Source organism: Camelina sativa, chromosome 5 (assembly GCF_000633955.1).
Source record: "Camelina sativa cultivar DH55 chromosome 5, Cs, whole genome shotgun sequence".
In the NCBI taxonomy this organism is placed as follows: domain Eukaryota; kingdom Viridiplantae; phylum Streptophyta; class Magnoliopsida; order Brassicales; family Brassicaceae; genus Camelina; species Camelina sativa.
This window is the reverse complement of record NC_025689.1, coordinates 7,740,339-7,760,375: the sequence shown is the minus strand read 5'-3', so window position 1 is coordinate 7,760,375 and position 20,037 is coordinate 7,740,339. Positions and strand designations below refer to the sequence as shown.

Sequence of the window (20,037 nt, the reverse complement as noted above, 5' to 3'; positions counted from 1 at the left end):
CCTGCATTGATGTTGTGTCAAAGAATAGGTAGTGAGTGATGACTGATGATGATGATGATGACTAGAGTACTACACAAGAGTACTATACTTTTTCTTATTAATTAGGACTTTAATGTGCTATTATATTTATTTTAGTATCTACAAATTTTGGATCTCGACAGAATTTTTTTTTTTTTTGGATCTTTCGATTTACATATATCATGTTATTGAATAATAATATATCTTAAATAAATAATGAAGTAAAAAAACGCGTTTATATATATCTAGTTTGGGTCCTATAATCCTAAAAAGGCAAAAAAACGGGAAAAGAGAAAGGAATAAAAAAGGAAACCAGAAACGGCATAGTTTAGCGTGTAAAGGAGAGACAGATCTGGCATCCAAAGTTGCTTGCATTGCATTGGACCATCATTTTCTTACATGTACCTCAACTCAAATCCTCTTTATCTAAACTAAATTATAGTATATTCCTTAAAAACATCGATTTATACACTCCATACCATACATTTAGTAGCCAAGTTTCAGCTTTTTAAGCTTTAAGAAAACTAACATGCATGCATTTACCTTTTTCTCTTTCGAGCTCAATTTGGTTAATACAAAAAGCAAAAGAGATGGTACCAAAACTTTTACTTGTCTTCAAATTACAATATGATATGAGAACAGGTAAACGTTATAAATACTCGAAATATATAATGGCTTAGTAAGCCATCGAAGCCCAGTTTGCTTATACTCTATTGGGCCAATTAAATATGCACTAAATTCCGTAAACCGGAAAAACCAAACCGAGAAGATGCAAATCAAATTGTTTGAAAACCAAAATCATCGACTCAACCGTTTCAAATTGTGAAAACCAGAATAGAAACACCGGTTCGCGTTTGATTCGTCGCCGTTGTTCTCTCTCCCAAGGTTAACTTCGCTTTGCAACCTTGTTGAATCTAGAAAAAGCTCTCTAATTTTCCGATGTCTTTCAAATTGATCTAGCTCTCAGGTTGATTTGCTGAATTTGAAACCTTCTTCTACTCTCTCCAGTTGATTGTGTAGAACTGTCGATGCTAGTTGTGGAATTGCATAGAGATTTTTAATTTTTTTTATGATGATGATGATTATTATGAGTATCGGTCTTAGAATCTGCTCATGTTCACTCTAAATTTGTGAATTTTTGTGGGGGTTGTAGCTCAGATTTTGTGCAGAGCAATGTAGGTATTTTTTTTAATACAATTCACTGTCTCATGATTAGGCTTTTGTGTTGTTGACAAAGTATGCAATGTTCTTGTTTCACCTGAATCATTTTTTTTTAGGTTTTACTCTAGAAGATTTGTATTACTTGGTTGCTTTTTGCAAGTGATGATGCTTAAATTTAAGTTACCTAGTCAGTTAGTTATAATTGTGCAGGACCAATTTCATGAACTTCCAAGTTTCATTGTTCATTTCACCGATATCTCTTAAGAGGCTAAGTTCCTGTAATTGGTTACAACATGGTCACAATAGAGCTGATAATTTTATTGTTATTGGTATATGAGTAGGTACATTTTATCTTGCAAGGTGGTACTTCTTAGTACCGTATGCTCAATTCACTACAACATTTTGCTATTTTATGTCTTTTGGACATTTTTTAGGAAGTGGTTTCCCACAGAGTAACTCATTTCCAATGTAAATGGACGGATCTTGAAACTTGACAAGCTTAGGTATGCTCCCCTCCAGTTTATTGTACGAAAGATTCAGACTTTGCAGAGAAGTTATTGCTGCCAAGCTCTGAGGAATGGCTCCAGAAAGCTTGTTTCTTGATAGATCAAGCGTCTCCAAGCGACTCAGTTCTGAAATCTTCTCTGGAATGCTTCCTGCTATGGAGTTTCTTGATAAATTCAAGATTCGAAGATACGGGAGTCCCAAGATTTCTCTTGGGATCTCTCCGCTTATGTTGTTTCCTGAAAGGTTTATGCTATTGACTATGTCTTGGTATTCACGAGCTCTTGTCACAATGAAGACTAGATTCTGAAACACCTCGTTGTTTGTACCTCGAGCAATGGCTGTGAGATTGCTGATGCATTTTGGAATTGGTCCGGAGATTTTGTTTCCGGAGAGATCCAGAATGCGTAGATTAGGAGCGCTGCAGAGATCATCTGGGATTTGGCCAATGAAGGAGTTACTTTGCAGACGAAGCATGAACAGAGAATACAACTTTCCTAACCATGAAGGAAGCTTCCCAGTCAGCTTGTTTCCTCCAAGATCGATGTTCGTAAGTCCAGAGCAATTCTGAAGACTCTCTGGGATTTTACCTTCCAACGCATTTTGGTTCAGAAGCAAGACGCTGAGAGAAGGTAACTGACCTAAAGACTCTGGTATTTGGCCTGATAAGTTATTCTCAGACGCATCAATTCCATAAAGCATGAACTGCCGGTGCCAACAGTTTGGCAAACTACCAGAGAAATGGTTCTTCCTGAGAGATAGAATTTGCAGCCCGGAGATATCACATAGAGATGATGGGATGTTGCCGGTGAAGCTGTTATGAAAGAGGTAGATATTTTGAATCCTTGGCATCAAGACGTCAATGTTCTGAGGAATAGAACCCGAGAAGTTGTTCTCGTAAAGACGCAGCTCCGTTGCGTTTGTTGACCAGAGAGGAAAAGGGCCTTCAAAGCTGTTGGAGCTTAAGTCAATGTTGTTTAACTTTGGGAACGCAAGCTTTTGAGGTAATCTACCTTTGATTCTGTTGTTTGCTAGAATCAGGTAAGTTACTTCAGAAGAGATTCCTGAAAACCAGCTATCCGGTATTGTATCTTCAATTCCAGTGTTTCTGAGTACGACATAGTTGAGCTTGGTCTGTACTTGAAGCCACATTGGAAACGAAGGACCGATCTGGCAGTTCTCGATTTGGATTAACTCTAGTCTGAAAGGAGGAATCCAAGTAGATGGTACCTTGAAGATAAGAGATCTGTATGGTTCAGTTGTGAGACGAATGGTTTTCAAGCTTCTGAGATTCACGAAGTGAGACTTTTGCAGAACACCTTCCCATGTATTCGCCATCAAGTTCAGATCCACAAGCTCCGCAAGCTTCCCCAAGCTTTCTGCTATTGACCCGTTCATAGTATTGTAAGAGAGATCAAGTTTCTTCAGTGACGCCATGTTTCCTATAGAGGAAGGGACCGAACCCGTGAAAGAATTCGATGAAAGATCCAGAGTCTGCAGATTCCTCAACGCTCCAAGCGACTCAGGCAATGTCCCAGCTAACTTGTTGGAACTGAGATCGAGAAAGACCAAGCTGTTGCCTTTGTTTCTGGACAAGGCGTCTAAGAAACCATTGATTTGACCATTGAGTTCGTTTGCAGAAAGGTCAAGAAACTTCAGTCGAGGAAGGTCTCCAAGAACAGATGGAATCTCGCCCTGGAGTGCCAGATTATTCGACAGATCAAGTGTCTCTAGAAGCTTCAAGTTCTTGAACCCGGTAGGAATGGAACCTTCCAGAAAACACCATCTGAGGGATAGCTCTCTGAGGTTAGTGAGACCAAATAGCCAGTTGGGTATTGGCGTATTGAGAGAGTTTCCAGACAAATCAAGAACTTCAAGGTGCTTCAGATTCGCAGAGGAAGACAAAGAGAGAGGCAAGTTCTTAATCTCACTATCTGACAAACGCAACTCCTTAAGCGCCGTGACTTTGCTGAAATCCTCTAACCAGGTTTCACCGGCACCGCTCAGATTCACATTTGCCATGTTGAGGTACTTCAGAGAAGTAGACAGACCAGAAAGCCACCGGAGGTTGCTTGCACGCAAAGAACTAGCGGAGAGATCAAGAGACTCCAGCTTCGACAAATTCCCAAGATTGGCAGGAATTTCACCGGAAAACGAGGAGGAAGAAAGATTCAGGTACCTTAGGCTAACGATTTGGCCGATAAATTCTGGAATCTCGACTCCACCGAAATCGTTTGAGCTCAAGTCCAGGTAGCTCAAGAACTTGAGACTGGTCAAAGACTGATGTAACTTCCCTCGCAAGGAACTTCTTTCATACTCATCGGAGCGAACGTCTTGAACCGGGTTTCTGAGATCAATCTTGACGACGTGACTGGTCCGTACGTCACAGAGAACACCAGACCAGTTGCAACAATCAGGTCCGGACCAAGATTTGAGTCGACCCGAAGTATCATTGAGTGATGCTCTGAAGGTGAGAAGAGCTTGTCGCTCGGTGGATATGCATTTAGGCTTAGCTGCAGATCCGAAATCAGGGACTGTGAGAAGTAAAATGAGAACCAGAGAGAAGAGGAAGAAGCTAGGCCTGAGCTTAAGTTTGAGATTCATACTTTTAAAAGCTGAGTTTGTTTTGTTTCTTTTGTCTAACGTTTCAATATATACATGTTCGAACGCAGACATATTAGACCAGCATTGTATGTACATACATATACAAACAGAATAGATGTATATAAATATACGCGTATATTTTAAACAAATACGAACACGGTTTATATCAATGTATATAAATATGAATATAGAAACGTGTTATTTTGCTGGTGCGCATTGAAGTAAGTGCAAATAGATATTTGAGCATAATCATCTCACACATCACATGGCTCGTGTGTGGGGTTTGTTCTCTTTGTTGTATTGGTCTATTTGAGGCACTCGTTTTTTTGACTTTTATATTTTACAATTTACGCCGACAAACTCCTTGATTTTTTTTTTGTTTTTATACAAGCAATACGATATTTTCTTTAATATTTGGATCTTGTCCAATCTCAGAGAAGCAATTTCCTTAGAAAATGGGCTTGTAAAGGCCCATTAAATTAACTTTTTACGAATCGTTTTGGTCCATTTGAATGTCTTAATAAGCACGACTAATTTTAATTTTATTATAAATTTGCCTCGTTAATTATTGGTTACAGAGACACTAATCATCAGAAAAGAACATTCGAAATAGTTAGTCGCAGAGTCATGGTAGCTCCGCTGACTCTGCCAACTCGTCGTCTCTTCCGTAGCCATTAAGCTCAGCTCAAATTTTTCCTCGAGAAAAAAACAGACTCTGCAATTTGTGTTACTTTTTCCTCGAGAAGAATGTGTCCTCCGAGTAATAAAGGAGCTGTTTTGGCTGTGATTCTAGCGTTGACCATGGTGGTGGTGGTCAACGGGGTGTCAGCGAGATTCTTCGTGGAGAAGGGAAGCTTGACGGTACTTAATTCATGGAAAATGGGAGGTAAGCATGACGCAGCCATCGCAAACTTTGGTCTCCCCAACTACGGTGGTTTCATGATCGGCTCCGTCGTCTACGCTGGCCAAGATGCTTACGGATGCGACTCTTTTAAAAAAACCTTCAATTCCAAGTCTCCTTATCCCAAAATTCTCCTCATTGATCGTGGAGGTACAATTACAAAGAAAGTTCTGTAATTGGGCTTTTGCTTCGATTAATTTAGTAAAAAGTAAAGCAATTTTGACTGTTTCATCAAGAATCTGGTTAAAAGTTTGAAACTTTTTGTTGTTGTTGTCAACATTGTGATTAAAGTTTCAAATTTTATTGGTTTTGATAACATTGTGATTGAAGTTTGAAACTGTTCTGATAGATTTAGAGGGTTTGTGAATCAGACTCTATCTCGTTTTTGTTTTCTAGTGTGTAACTTTGCTATGAAGATATGGAATGGGCAACAAGCCGGTGCAGCGGCTGTTCTTATAGCAGATAACATAGGTGAGCCATTGATAGCAATGGATTCACCTCAAGATGAAGATCCTGACTTTATAGATAAAATCAACATCCCATCAGCTTTGATCCTTCGCTCTCTCGGAGATAGTCTCAAGAAAGCTCTTAAAAGAGGTGAGGAGGTAATCTTGAAGATAGACTGGAGTGAGTCTATACCAAACCCTGATGAAAGAGTTGAGTATGAGCTATGGGCTAATACTAATGATGAATGTGGTGTACACTGCGATAAACAGATAGATTTCATAAAGAACTTTAAGGGAACAGCTCAAATTCTTGAAAAAGGCGGTTTTACTTTGTTCAGACCTCATTACATTGCTTGGTTCTGTCCCAAAGAGCTTCGACTTGGTAGCCAATGTAAGACTCAGTGTATAAACCAAGGGAGGTATTGTGCTCCTGATCCTAAGCAAGACTCTGAAGATGGATATAATGGGAGAGACGTTGTTTACGAGAATCTGAGACAGTTATGTGTTCATAGAGTAGCTAAGGAAAAGAACACTTCTTGGATCTGGTGGGATTATGTGACAGATTTTAACATCAGGTGTTCTATGAAGGAGAAGAAATACAGCAAAGAATGCGCAGAAACTGTCGTGGAATCTCTCGGTAATGAAGGCCTTTTGTTTTCCTGAGAGATATCACAATCTGCCTGCAACTCTTTATTTAACAGTGTCAGGGTCTATTCTCAGGGTTGTCTCTTGAGAAGATCAAGAAATGCATTGGTGATCCTGATGCTGATGTAGAGAATGAAGTTCTTAAAGCCGAGCAAGCTTTTCAGGTTCGCGGTCTCTTCAAATTCACCGAGCTGTTTATTCTACTACTCTTTTCATGACATTTTGAAGTACAGTTAGGCCAAGAGAATCGCGGGGTTGTCACAATTTTTCCAACATTGATCATCAACAATGCTAAATATCGCGGTAAATTGGAGAGAACCGCAGTGCTGAAAGCTATATGTTCAGGATTCAAGGAAAGAACCGAACCTTCAATATGTTTAAATACAGGTCAAGTCATTTTCCTCGAGTAAGATAGTCGTATTCTCTGACAACATACTAAAAAAATCTTCTTGATCTTATTCTAAACAGATATAGAGACCAATGAATGTCTTGAAGCAAATGGAGGATGCTGGCAAGACAAAATATCCAATCTAACGGCTTGCAAGGTATAACAATCCATATAACAATATTTTTATCGTTCTTTAATCTATATCATCTCTTCTTTATAGATTACATGAATTTTACCAGGACACATTTAGGGGAAGAGTATGCGAGTGCCCTGTTGTCAATGGTGTTCAATATAAAGGAGATGGTTATACCTCCTGCAAGCGTATGTTTTGAAACTTCTTTTCCAAAATTTCTCATTCTACACTTTAGTTCACTGGTCTTTGAAAAATTCTTTGTTTCTTGTTCTTGATTACAGCCTATGGACCTGCGAGATGTTCAATGAACGATGGAGGCTGCTGGTCTGAAACTAGAAAGGGTCTAACTTTCTCTGCTTGTTTGGTTAAGTGACTGATGCTCTTTCTTCCACTTTGCTTAAGTTTGAAATTTTTTCTGACTTTTCTAATTGTTTGATGTAGAACTCGGAGACATCAGGATGTCGTTGCCCTCTAGGCTTCCGTGGAGATGGTCTGAAATGTGAAGGTGAATTATTTTTATAACAATTTGTCATAGTAAAAATCGAGTTTCTTTGACATTGTCTCTCACCGATAAAAATTGCTTCATGACTAGACATTGATGAATGCAAAGAGAAATCAGCTTGTCAATGTGATGACTGCAAATGCAAGAACATTTGGGGAGGATATGAATGCAAATGTTCTAACAATAGTCTCTATATGAAAGAAGAAGACACTTGTATCGGTATGTTGAGGCCAATTTTTGTTCAGATATCACTAGGACAAAGTAAATCCCATTGTTTACATTTGTGCCGGCTTGTGCAGAAAAAAGAAGTGGATCAAGAAGCAGATGGTTGTTCACAATTGTGGTTGTAATCGCTATTGCAAGCATCTCTTTAGGTGCTTATACATTCTACAAGTACCATCTTCAGGTAATGTTACTTTGCCACTTAACACTTTTCTTATGCATCATCATTCATCAAACTCTAACCAGTCTTTCTATCTTTGCATCAATGCAGTCATACGTGGATTCAGAGATCGCGTGCATTATGTCTCAGTACATACCACTCGAGAGCCAAAGCATCATCCAAGACGCTAAGTAAATAAGAACTCTGCTTGTCATTAAATGAAGATGGTTGTAATATAGGAGTTCTGAAAGTTATATAGCGTAAAACATAAAATAACGATTTATTGCTTTCATTGAGAGTTGAACTCAAGACCTCCCGCTTACTAAACGGGTGCTCTAACCAACTGAGCTATGAAAGCTTTTGTTAGCTATACACCAGGGATTTTAGATATTCCTATAATACAATCGATGCTACAGTCTCTGCTCTCTCTACTCGTCTGATCCTTCAAGTTTAAATCTTTTTCCACATTTTTGTTGTTTTTAATTCTGGGTTTTGACCCTAGACACTAAAAATTCGCATGAGTTTTGATCTAGCTTTTGAACAATATTAGTTCATCGTCATCCTTCTGGTAAGTCTTTGTTTTCTTATGTTTCTTGTGATGCTACCTAAATACCACTTGCGTTGTACATTTTTGATCGCTGTACCTTTGTGTTAGTAAGGTGTAAGATTGGAATATGAAATGATTTGGAGATAATTGAATGAGTTAGTAACTGATTTCAATTTGGCAATTTCGATCCATTTTTATTGTTTATGTGATTATTTTGATTGAGAGGGAAGAAGGATACAAATAAAAGAGTAAACTTTGGGTTAAGTTGCAGAGGATTTCGAATGTGGTTGATTTTGAACTCTTAGAGGACGAGGATGGAGCCTGAGAGAACAATTTTGCAGCACAGAGTAAACTTTCACTTTGGATTCTATTTCATTGATGGATCAAAACTCGTGAAAAAGCTTTTCTTTATGCATATTCACAGAAGATTCAAACTTTTATTGTTGCAGTCTTGCAGATTCTAGGGAATGAAGCAGTTCATGAAGAAAGCTATAAAGGAGAATAACATTAGAGTGGAAAGAAGAGACCTTTATGGGAGCTGGATTATAGTTTCTAAGATCTTGGCACGATTTGCTGATGAGCCATATCGAATGTTGCATGAAGACCAAACAACAAATAGTAAAGCAACATGACTAAAGTGCAAACCCCAAACCTTATAAAAGCCTCAGCTCCCAAAGATCCCATGAGGAAGATGTTTGTTGCTATTGATAAGCACGGGAGCCATGGGACTAACGGTACGCCCCACACTTTCGGTGTTCTTTGCTGAGGAACAAACAAGACAATCCCCAATGTCCCCAAGAACCAGAAAGGAACTGTTATTGTGTAACCGATCCATGATCCCTTGAGCCGCATTCCCCAATAACCTGAGGTTCCCATTGAAGAAGCAACAACGACTAAGAGACAGATGATAAGCTTAAGAAGATCAGCTCTTGGAGTAACTTCTCTCACGTAGTATCTCCTCACTAGTAGTGCGATAGGCATCATTGTGAAGATGAAGAGAATACTTATCGATAGGAGGCTTGACAAAACATCTAAACCCGAAAAGAAAGCGATTAGAGCACTTGGAATTGATACTAGGAGGTTAGCGTTTATAGGTGTTCCGGTTTTGGGATGGACGAGTGCAAATATAGGCGGTATCATGTGCGTCCGTGCGATGTGAGTAACGTATCGCGCGTGTCCCATTGCTGCTACTAAAAGAACTGTGGTCATTCCTTTGAGAGCACCAATCGCCACCAGGTACTTTCCCCATTTCATTCCAACGCTCTGAAATGCTACTGAGTAAGCTGCGTTTGGATCTATATCTGTGTACTTCTGCATCATACTCAAGGATAGTGCCATCAAGCAGTATATCACTGTTATTATCGACATTGAACCGAGTAACCCTATTGGTATGTCTCTTGATGGATTCTTGGTTTCTTCAGCCATTGTTGCTAGGCTATCAAACCCTCCATACGCAAAGTACACAACTGCAGCTGCTCTGAACACTCCTTCAGGTCCATAAGGCAAGAATGGAGTCAGATTTGATGTGTCTACGTGAATAAAACCCGCTACTATCACAAAAAATATCACAAAAGTGTTGATAGCAGAAGCTATCCAGTTGAGCAATGAAGTCTTTCGGGTGCTGATCGATGCGATTGTGGTTGAAGCGGCTATAACCACAACAGCTATTGGGTCCAAGAGATTAAAACCGGAACTGAGATCTGTTTTGATACGTAGAGCGTTGGGTTTGCGATTCAGAAGAGTAGCAAAATATGAAGTCCAGGCTCTAGCAACAGCTGCAGTGCCAACTATACTCTCAAGAATTATGTTTCCTGCGGTGATGAACGCTGCAAAATCCCCAAGCTCAATCCGTAAATAGGCGAAGGAACCACCAGCTACGGGGACTTCCACAGAGAATTCCGTGTAACAGAAGACAGAGAGCATAGCAGAAACACCTGAAACAACATAAGACAACACAATAGCAGGTCCTGCTTGTTCATGAGCTTCTTGACCTGTCAAAACAAAGATTCCAGCTCCAATCACTGACCCGAACCCGAACCATACTAAATCCCACCATGTGAGACACCGTTTCATCTCGTGCTCACTCTGTTTCTTGAGCTCGAACCGCTCGGTGTCGTCATCAGACCTACTAACCAACCTGTTCTTGAACCTGGAACATGTCTGAGACAAAGCAGCTCTGTAACTACCAAAGCTCTGAAAAGATTCCTCAGGGAAGAAATCTCTCTTGCTCCATCTCCAGTACCCTCTCTCTTCACCATCCATTTTATCTCTCTTGCTTCAAAGATTTTGTTAATGAAAGAGAGCTAAAGAGACACCATAGTTTGACTAGTAGACGTTTCAGACAATTCTTTGTACTTTTGTAGCCTCCCTCTTCTTCCAATGACACGAAACTATCGTCAACTTGTGTGTACTGTCCATTCAATTAATCTCCCCACATATTAGATTTGCTTTCGTTATCTACATCACTCTCATTGTCTTTACTTGAGTACCTCAAGGTCCTCTCAACCTTGAAAATTCATAATTCAGTGCTTTTACACTTAGGGGACTGTAAAATAATGAATTTGCAAAATAGACCTTGAATGTTTTTTAAGAAACCACATTTAATAGAGGAGGACGAGTTGGATAGAGAGTGATAGTACCAAAGAGCAGAACTCTTGAGATATCGTTGTAGTCCATCACGATATATATGGATACGTGTGGGTTGTTATTTAAATTGTTTTCAATATTCTTATAATAATTAAGGTAATACTTAATCCCTCATTTTACTAGCCTTATTGACAATAAGGTCAACTGGCCACGAATAGTACAGTAGGCATAGTGACTGAAATGCTTATACGTAACATAGTAACAGTGTTTAGACTTGTGCTTAATCAGATTTAGACTTGGCTTATGTGCGAAAATCTTATTATAGAGATGTTAGTGTAACTAAATTTCCAAATGAACCAGATGTGCTCGAAGCTCTAAAGAGTTCATGTGAGGCCATCTAAGGAGCAAAGATTACTAACATCAATTATCCGGTACCCAAATATAATTTACCGGAGTCAAAATATAACAAAAAAAAAATTAATAATTTTAAAAGGCTAAAATCTAGAGATGTATCAAGGATTTTTCATTCATAAATTTCAATTAGAAATGTATCCAAAATTTTTAAAATTCTCTCAAACTCACTTTTTATTAAAATTTTAAAATTTAAATGTTAAGTTTGAATAACATTGGATTTGATATGACTTTTCTAAATCTTTGATTGAATAACAAGAGATTGTAAGTTATTTTGAAATGATTTTAAATAAATTTCAAGTTCAATAACATAGGATTTGAAATGAGATATTAAAATCACATTTTGAATAACAAGGGATTTAAAGAAAAAACCAAAAATTTTTAAAATCCTTGTTCCAATACATACCCCCTCAAGAGATTCATGTTGAAATTCAAACCAAACAAGATTAGAGAAATTATAGCGTGAGTGTACATGAACAAACATGTGGTCTGATGTGGTATGGTGGCAAAGTATATCTCTCTTGGAGAGAAGGTTCCACAGTTCGATTTCCGTCGAAAACAAAAAATCAATTTTTTTTTGGCCTTCGTCGTGATGAACACCGTCGGAGCAATTTCTTTTCCGGAATCTCCAATTTCATTTTTAATTAGCTCACTCAATTATTTTCTCAACAAACGCTATGAACACCGACAAAGAAGCTTTGATGAAATCGGAATCGCCAGTGACGGAATCTCCGGTGTACATGAACAAATATGTGGCCTGGTGGCAAAGTATATCTCTATTGGAGAGAATGGTCCACGGTTTGATTCCCATTAGCCGAAAACAAAGAAATATTTTATTTTATTTTTTTTGTCTTCCTCGTGAGTCATCGTGATGAGCACCGTCGGAGCCAAATTTATTCCCGGAATCTCATATACATCTACATGTATTAATTAGGTCACTAATTCTCTTTTCAACAAACTTCAAAACTTTCTTTTCCCAGATGATGCTATGATGACCGACGACGAATATTTGCTGAAATCTAAACTGACGGCGTCGGAGGTTACATTGGAATCGCCAGTTTCGGAGGTTACATCGGAATCTCCGGTGTCGTTAATTAATGACCGTTACGCCGGGAATGTCAAATTTGAGATCTTCAGCTTATTGAAAGTTTTCATGCTCTCCGTTATTATTTTTAAGTTTCTATGTTTAACTAATCTTCTTAATTCTCTTTGTATTAAAGGATAAATAAGGAGATAAAAATAGTTTGTGTAAAAAATGTTGAATAGAAATAACTTAAGTGGATGTATTATTTTTATACTAGATAATCCCCGTGTTATTACATGGGTAAAAATTAAAAAAAGATATTGAGAATAATTAAGTAGTGATATACATGTTTTTAGATTTTATCTTGTAACATTTTAATATTGAATATGAATCTCTCATATTTTATTTTAATACTCTCAGTTCCAATATATAAGAATTTTAAAGTTTTTTTGCTCTATTTTATAATATTTTTACAAATTTTTATGTACAATTTTTATTAATATAACAATTTATGACTATATTCCTATGCAATATAAATGACATTATATTTATTTTTTATTAATCTTCATATTTTTATCCAAAAACTCTTATAACACAAGAAGTATCATTTAAAGATCTATACCATCATAATAAACCATATTTTAAGTTTAAATATACATTTCATCTTAGTGAATAGAACTAAATATCTTATATCAAACACATTAATACATCATATCAAATATATATCGTAGTAAGAATTAAAAATACAAATAAAATTAACAAAATATAATTCATAAAAAAAACTGAATGAACATTATTTAAGATATATTTGTTATGTTGTTATCTCATAAGTACTAATTTTACCTTATGTCATAATCAATTTTAAATGAGTGGAATTTATAAAATAAAAACATATATAAATATATAGCCAGAGACATTCTCATCAAATAACTGAAGATTAATTCCTATAAATTTTAATTTATTTCGAATTATCTTATGTTTTAATATATGCATTACAAAAATACATATGTTGAAATTATAAAATCAAACATAAAAAATTACTAATATTCTTAAAAAAAAATTTAAAAAATGATACATATTAATGTTTGAAGAATTTTTAATCTAAAATAAATTTCATCGTTAGACATTCAGTTTAGTAATCACATTTAACTATCCATTTCATCGTAAAACTATAATTCACTTCTTCATAGATTAGAGTTAGAAAATTTAATAAAAAAATAATATGAGCATCGTATGAGAGATAATATGTATTGGTTAGTGTTTTAAATTTAACAATAAAAATAATCTGTAAAAAAATCAGTTAACATCCACAAAATTTTTGGAAATCCAAAAATATCCAAAATATTATTCTTCTATATGTCATAATTTCATAAGTAATACTTTTGTCAATTTTCATCAATTAACCAAAAATTCATTCCTACAACCTCATTTTTTTTCCAGGTTTCTCATATTACTACATGTAAGCTTGTAGTCTATATGCATTAAGATCTTTAAAATAAAACATGTAAAACTATACTAATACACATCATGTATTGAATTTTTTTCTTTTTAAGTTCATTATTCTTTAAAGGTTTTGTGTATATTACTGTAACATCCGCGAACCAGATTATGCGGTTTTGGCAGGAGTGTCGATCGACACCCTTGTGGAATCGATCGACACCACTGTTTTTGGGTTCGTTGGGTTTGTTTTAATTCGCGATTTTGGTTTGGTTGGTTTGGTTTAGTTATCTAAACTGAGTATATAAGTGGAGAAGCGACAAATTAAAGGTTTTAGGGTGTCTGGTCGCCGTTTGCAGAGATAGAGAGAGAGGAGAGAGCCTATTGTGGTGTGAAGGAGATTAAAGGAGAAAGAGCAGAATCGTTAGGGTTTGGGAGGAAACAGTTTCGGCATATCAAATCGTTCTCAAAGGTAATGAAATTTGGTAGGTTTATTCCCAAGTCTTTCATCGTCATTCTCCTTTTTACAGAAGTAGTTTTGGATTTAAACTCGATGAGTTATTGGCAGTTTCGTGAGTCACGTTTCTCAGACGCGAGTTGGAACTATCGGGGATTGTAATTGAGATCGTGGTCTCGTCTGGTTCCTGATCGTGCTGAAATTTTGTGGGAAGCTTCGTGACGTCTAGGGATAGCTTTTCACCGGAGCGATTTGTTAGTTAACGGTTGGTTTTCATTTTAGGGTTCCGTCTTTGAGACTGTTCTTTTCTGATGCTTCTGTCCAGTTTTGCTATAAGTCGTTTTTGGTTGTGTAGCTTGTTGTAGGGCGTTTCTGGACTGTTTCAGACGTTAGGAGGGTCTCAACTGGTTGTATTGGTTGTTATAATCAGTTGATAAGGTGAGTGCATGACCATAGCTTATCTAAGCCTGAAGTTCGCGTCTGCGAAGGGAGTGTCGATCGACACCTCTCTGGTGTCGGTCGACACCAAGTTGCTTGTTTCATGATTTTTCCTGGTTTGTTTGTGTTTGGTTGTCATTTGTTAAGCATTGATTTCTCAGTTGCTTGTGTGTATAGCCCAGTAGATGGGAGGATTTCCTCACTAAGTATTTGTGATAATACTTACGCATCTCAATTGTTGTTTGTGGTGTGCAGGTTTGTGTTGTGGAATCATGGCGATGAGGAGGAGGATGATCTAGGGTCTCGTTTGTGTGTTATTGGATTGTTGGATATGTTGTTGGAACCTTGGATAGAGATATGCTAGGTTGATGGATAGAATGCTTAGGATTGTTATTGTATTGATGTTGTAATGGTTTTGTATGGTTGGTATGTTTCCGCTGTGTGTACAGGTTGTTATTGGTTTAAGTTAGTAGTATAGGCTGCATAATTGTTTATATTGTATTTAATTATTAAAAAAAAAAAGGTCGGGTTGTTTCAATTACAATAAAAAATTATATTACAACGATAAATACAATTTATATCCAACTTAAATTATGTTAAATAACTTATGTTATTCTTTTTAACTTTGCTATTAATTATTTATTGATTAATATACATGCTTAATAAATTAAGTTTTGGATTACAAATGTCAAATTTTATTGAGAACACACGTATAATATAATTAGCATAAGATGAAAATATATTGATTTTTTTAGTTTTCCTTTTTGATTTAGAAAACTAATTTTTTAAAAAATATAAACATGTAAAATTCTGTAAATATAATTAGATGTCCTATTACGTTTATCAAAAAAAAAATTGACATGTGTCAACATCTAATCAATAAATTTTTGGAAATCCAAAAATATCCAAAATATTATTCTTAATGTCATAATTTCATAAGTAATACTTTTGTCAATTTTCATCAATTAACCAAAAATTCATTCCTATAACCTCATTTTTTTCCTAGGTTTCTCATATTACTACATGTAAGCATATAGTCTACATGCATAAAAGTCTTTAAAATGGAACACATTATGTATTTAATTTTTTTCTTTTTAAGTTTATTATTCTTTAAAGGTTTTGTGTATTTTATAATAAAAATTATATTACAACGATAAATACAATTTATATCCAACTTAAATTATGTTAAATTATAATAAAGGTTTTTAACTTTGCTATTAATTATTTATTGATTAATATACATGCTTAATAAATTAAGTTTTAGGTTACAAATGTCAAATTTTATGGAGAACATATGTATAATATAATTAGCATAAGATGAAAATATATTGATTTTGTTAGTTTTCTTTTCTGATTTTGAAAACTAATTTTTTTAAAAATATAAGCATGTAAAATTCTGTAAATATAATTAGCTGTCTTACTACGTTTATCAAAAAAAATTAGCATTTGTCAACATCTAATCAATATATTTAACACGTGTTACAATTTTGTCAATGAGTAACTTTCACATCAAGCTTTATATAATAAGATTGTGTTATCAGCTAGCTACTATCCTTAGCCTACCACATAATTTACTTCGTCACCAAAATTGACATCTCAATATAGAATAGGCATCCGAAAATTAACCTCGGACATATATGACAAAACGTATATAGTAATAATTGATCTAATTATTTTTTTTTGGTTATATCAACAACAAAAGTAAAGTGTTTATCAATTGACATCGTGACAACTATAAACTATCTACTATGCACATAGTCTAAAAACTAAAAAGAACAAACAATACCAGCTGATGTAATTCACGACCATCATCATTGACTTAAATTAAATATAGCAAACATTATTAAAAATTTGATGTTAGTTAACTCGTGCAGGTTTCATCCAAAACATTAACGCAACATGGAGTGTTCAATAATACACACAAGATCCAATCATTACTTGGAGGAGTCACTTGAAAACCAAAACACAATGTGCCAAACAAATTTCATTAGACAATAACAAATTATTAAATTATTCAAAATCATATTCATCAACTCATCATCGATACAAGAAGGGCTCGAGTGTTCATCAACTAAACGGTAAACGGTAGAATATGAAGGGAACGTCAGGTTTTTCACCACCGGTTCTCCACTCTCCGGTCCTCAACACCATCTTCGCGATTATCCACTTTGTCCCCAAACTCGTTGTCATCGTTGATCGCCAGGAACTCGTTGTTTACTGCCTCCAATATTGGCCGGTCCATCGATTTTCACTTCTCAAACACTTTTCAAACCAAATATTGAAATTAGATTTTTGCTTCAATTTAATTTAAATATAAAAAAATAATTAATTTGTCACTATAGATTTAACAGTCGAACGTTGGACACCGAAAATGAAAAAATGAACGTTAGAAAGTTAGAGACAGTGAACTTTACCTAATCAACTTGCATTTCTTCACATCCCTCAATGTGATTGTATAAGCGTGAAATTAAGAGTTTTGTTGTATCAAACCGTTCAAACGCATTGTTTTGGTTTGAAAATTATAAAATCTCCTTTATAATAAAACAAAAATACATAACATAGTTTTGGTAGACTTTATAATTTTAATAAATGGTTACAAATAGGTTATATATAAGTTATAAATTAATCTATATATTAATTGTAACAAATAAACCCGAAAATCTTAAACGGGTTTTTCCAAATTAATAGTTCATGGGTATTCCAAACTTTATTTTCGGAAGATCACGTATATGGTTCTAAATATCTAGAATCACAATTTTACCAATTTATTTTCTACAGATTTTATTGATAAACTACATCAATAAAATAGTTATTAAAGGGATAAAAATATACTCTCAATCATAAAAAAGGAATCAAGTCTCGCTAATTAAACAAGATTAATCTTGATATTCGGGATCGTATTATATTTACTAAAAATTAAACCTTAATGCTAGATTAGGATCCGTGCTAGAGCACGGGTTGAAATTCCTTTTATTTATATTATAAGTTTAGAATAAAATATAATTTATATGATTGATTTTAAAAGTTTTTAAGGTCCTAATCTAGCATTAATCGTGATCTTCAGAATTGTATTTTATTCTAAAATTATAATAAAAAAAAAAAATTTCAATCCGTGCTAGAGTACGGGTCCCAATCTAGTAAAAAATAAATGTAAAAGCATACTAAAACTTAAAATAGAAAACATGTTACGAACACTACATATATAAACAATTTCATATGACCGTATAAACTACATATATGCATGTAAACTCACGTATAAGGCTAGCTAGTAAAAAAACTAAGAACCTGGATTTTGTTTAGTAATTGTATCCCATGTGATTTTAAACAATTGTAATAATAATAATAGCACTAGATTAGGACCCGTACTAGAGCACGCGTTGAAATTCATTTTATTTATATTGCACTTTTTTCTATAAAATATAATTTATGTGATTGTTTAAAAATGTTTTTTGGACAATATGTGCTTGTTTGTAACCGTATCCGTGCTCGTACACGGTTAAAATCTAGTAATTAAAATCAACCCGTGCTCTAGCACTTTGGTGACTGAAAATTTCTCAATGATTTTCCAATTCTCTTTTGTGAGAACTTTCTTAAATTTCGTAACATCCTCCTTCTTCACTTCTGCTTGGATTTTGTTACCCTGTAAAAAAAAATATAATCGGAAATCACTTTTAATCCGCGGAAGAGTAATTAAGTTTTGAAAATTTGTTACCTATATATGGTTAATTAAATATTCTTTGGAGATTTGATGATATTCTTTCGAATATATTTTTAAGAGGATCTTAAATCGAGATTTAATTAATAGTTATAACATATATAACCTATAACCTATCAAATATCAAATAATTAATTTTATAATACATATTATATAGTCTACAAAAAAGTTGTGTACTTGTGTTTTATTATATAGGGGATGATTCTGGATTAGAAAATCTTGTGTTGTCATTTATGATACACTAGATTAGGACCCGCCCGATGTGCGGGTTTAGAATTTTTAAAATAAAATTAAATTTAACAAAGAATATAAAATAAATATTTTTAGTAAGTACAACCTATCTATAAAAATAAATTAATACACGAATTTGTCAAATATGATATTTGGTGTAAATGGTGCGACTCTGCGGTTGAGACTATTAATCATGTTTTCTTTGAATGCCCTCGCTCGTGTGAAGTTTGGGATTTATCTCCGACTATAGTCTTGTCAGAGGGTTTTCCATATGAGTCGGTGTACTCGAATTTGAATTCTGTTTTCTAGAGGAATGCCTCTCAACAGGGTGATCCTGATCAACTTCTTCAATTACAATGGATATTAGGGGCAATCTAAAAGGCCAAAAATAAAAAAGTTTTTCAAGGTTTAGAGATCGAGGCGAATGATATAATTGCTAAGGCTTTGGACGATAAGTTAGCTTGGGAAGAAGCGCTCCCTTTTCGGCGGTCATGTCAGCTCCATCTCCGTCTTCAGATGTCTAGGTTTCTTCACCTGGTTGTCAGATTGATGGTTCTGGAAAAGCAACCAATGTGCATTCAGTTTTGGGCTGGTAGTATCGCGTTGGTGAGGAGCAAACCTTGTTGTTGGGGGCCAAGTGTCTAAGACGGCCCCTCCTCCCTACATTCGGAGTTAGAAGCATTGTTGTAGGTTATTGAGCGGATACGTGCTGCAGGGATCGCTTGTCAACATTTCGAGACTAATTGTGCTGAGTTACTCACTATTGTGCAGTCCCTGAAGATTGACCGTCCTTCTCCAACCTGCTCGATGAGTTTAACTCGCTGGAGTCCTTCCCACTATCCTATATCTCTTGGATCCCACGTGCGTCAAATACGAAGGCAGATTGTCTTGCTCGTGCTCCGCGTTCTCTTCTGAAGTTTCTTTTGTAAACCCCTTCCCTCCAACTTGGACAACTAACCGATGCAATTTTTTTTAATTTATTGTTTGGTTGGAAAAAATATATATATAGATACACTTTTAGTTAAAGAAAATAGTTGTAGATGAGTTCAAAGTTATTAAAATAAAATTAAATTTAACAAAGAATATATATTTAATTTTTTTTCATAAGTAAAAACAATGTATAAAAGTAAAGATATAAACTTTTAATTATAGAAAATAGTTGTTTTTTTTTTTGCTATAATACACTAATGTATATCTATTTACAAATCTACTATATACATTACCACTAAAAGTGTATTTGTAAACACAAATATATTTTACTGTTAAATTGTACTCTTTAGTCTTTACTACTACCAACAAATTGTCTTTACGAATACATTAAATAACCTATTATATGTCTCTTTAACATTTTTATAGTTACAAAAACGCATACGTTAATATTATATACTCCTTTTTATATATTATAATAGCAGTCTTTTTGAATAAATTATTTGATTGGTGGAAAAAATATGAGACGATCTATCTTTTTTTTTACTTCAACCATCTTTTTCTTTATGTAAGGGTGAGT

General features: G+C 35.0%; 3 protein-coding genes and 1 non-coding gene across 4 annotated transcripts; 1 reads left to right on the top strand and 3 right to left on the bottom strand.

The window, feature by feature from the left end:
• LOC104786061 (LRR receptor-like serine/threonine-protein kinase FLS2) lies at positions 1,396-4,404 on the bottom strand. The gene has a single exon (XM_010511383.2). The coding sequence runs from the start codon at positions 4,381-4,383 to the stop codon at positions 1,585-1,587; it is 2,799 nt and encodes a 932-aa protein (XP_010509685.1). The 5' UTR covers positions 4,384-4,404; the 3' UTR covers positions 1,396-1,584.
• Positions 4,869-8,072, top strand: LOC104786060 (vacuolar-sorting receptor 5). The gene is made up of 11 exons (XM_010511382.2): positions 4,869-5,338; positions 5,585-6,271; positions 6,355-6,443; positions 6,513-6,666; positions 6,748-6,824; positions 6,907-6,988; positions 7,082-7,164; positions 7,242-7,305; positions 7,393-7,521; positions 7,602-7,708; positions 7,796-8,072. The coding sequence occupies exons 1-11, from the start codon at positions 5,035-5,037 to the stop codon at positions 7,877-7,879; spliced, it is 1,860 nt and encodes a 619-aa protein (XP_010509684.1). The 5' UTR covers positions 4,869-5,034; the 3' UTR covers positions 7,880-8,072.
• On the bottom strand, positions 7,969-8,042 carry TRNAT-AGU. The gene has a single exon. It is a non-coding gene; the product is annotated as a tRNA-Thr (tRNA).
• On the bottom strand, positions 8,580-10,680 carry LOC104786058 (cationic amino acid transporter 5-like). Its single transcript, XM_010511381.2, has one exon. It carries the CDS (start codon positions 10,491-10,493, stop codon positions 8,784-8,786), a length of 1,710 nt encoding a protein of 569 aa, XP_010509683.1. The 5' UTR covers positions 10,494-10,680; the 3' UTR covers positions 8,580-8,783.

Bases quoted from the DNA above. Each gene is read 5' to 3' on its own strand.
- LOC104786061 (XM_010511383.2), bottom strand. From the start codon at position 4,383: ATGTACATACAATGCTGGTCTAATATGTCTGCGTTCGAACATGTATAT.
- LOC104786060 (XM_010511382.2), top strand. From the start codon at position 5,035: ATGTGTCCTCCGAGTAATAAAGGAGCTGTTTTGGCTGTGATTCTAGCG. The intron at 6,825-6,906 runs GTATAACAATCC...GAATTTTACCAG, and splicing joins CCAATCTAACGGCTTGCAAG to GACACATTTAGGGGAAGAGT. The intron at 7,522-7,601 runs GTATGTTGAGGC...CGGCTTGTGCAG, and splicing joins AGAAGAAGACACTTGTATCG to AAAAAAGAAGTGGATCAAGA.
- LOC104786058 (XM_010511381.2), bottom strand. From the start codon at position 10,493: ATGGATGGTGAAGAGAGAGGGTACTGGAGATGGAGCAAGAGAGATTTC.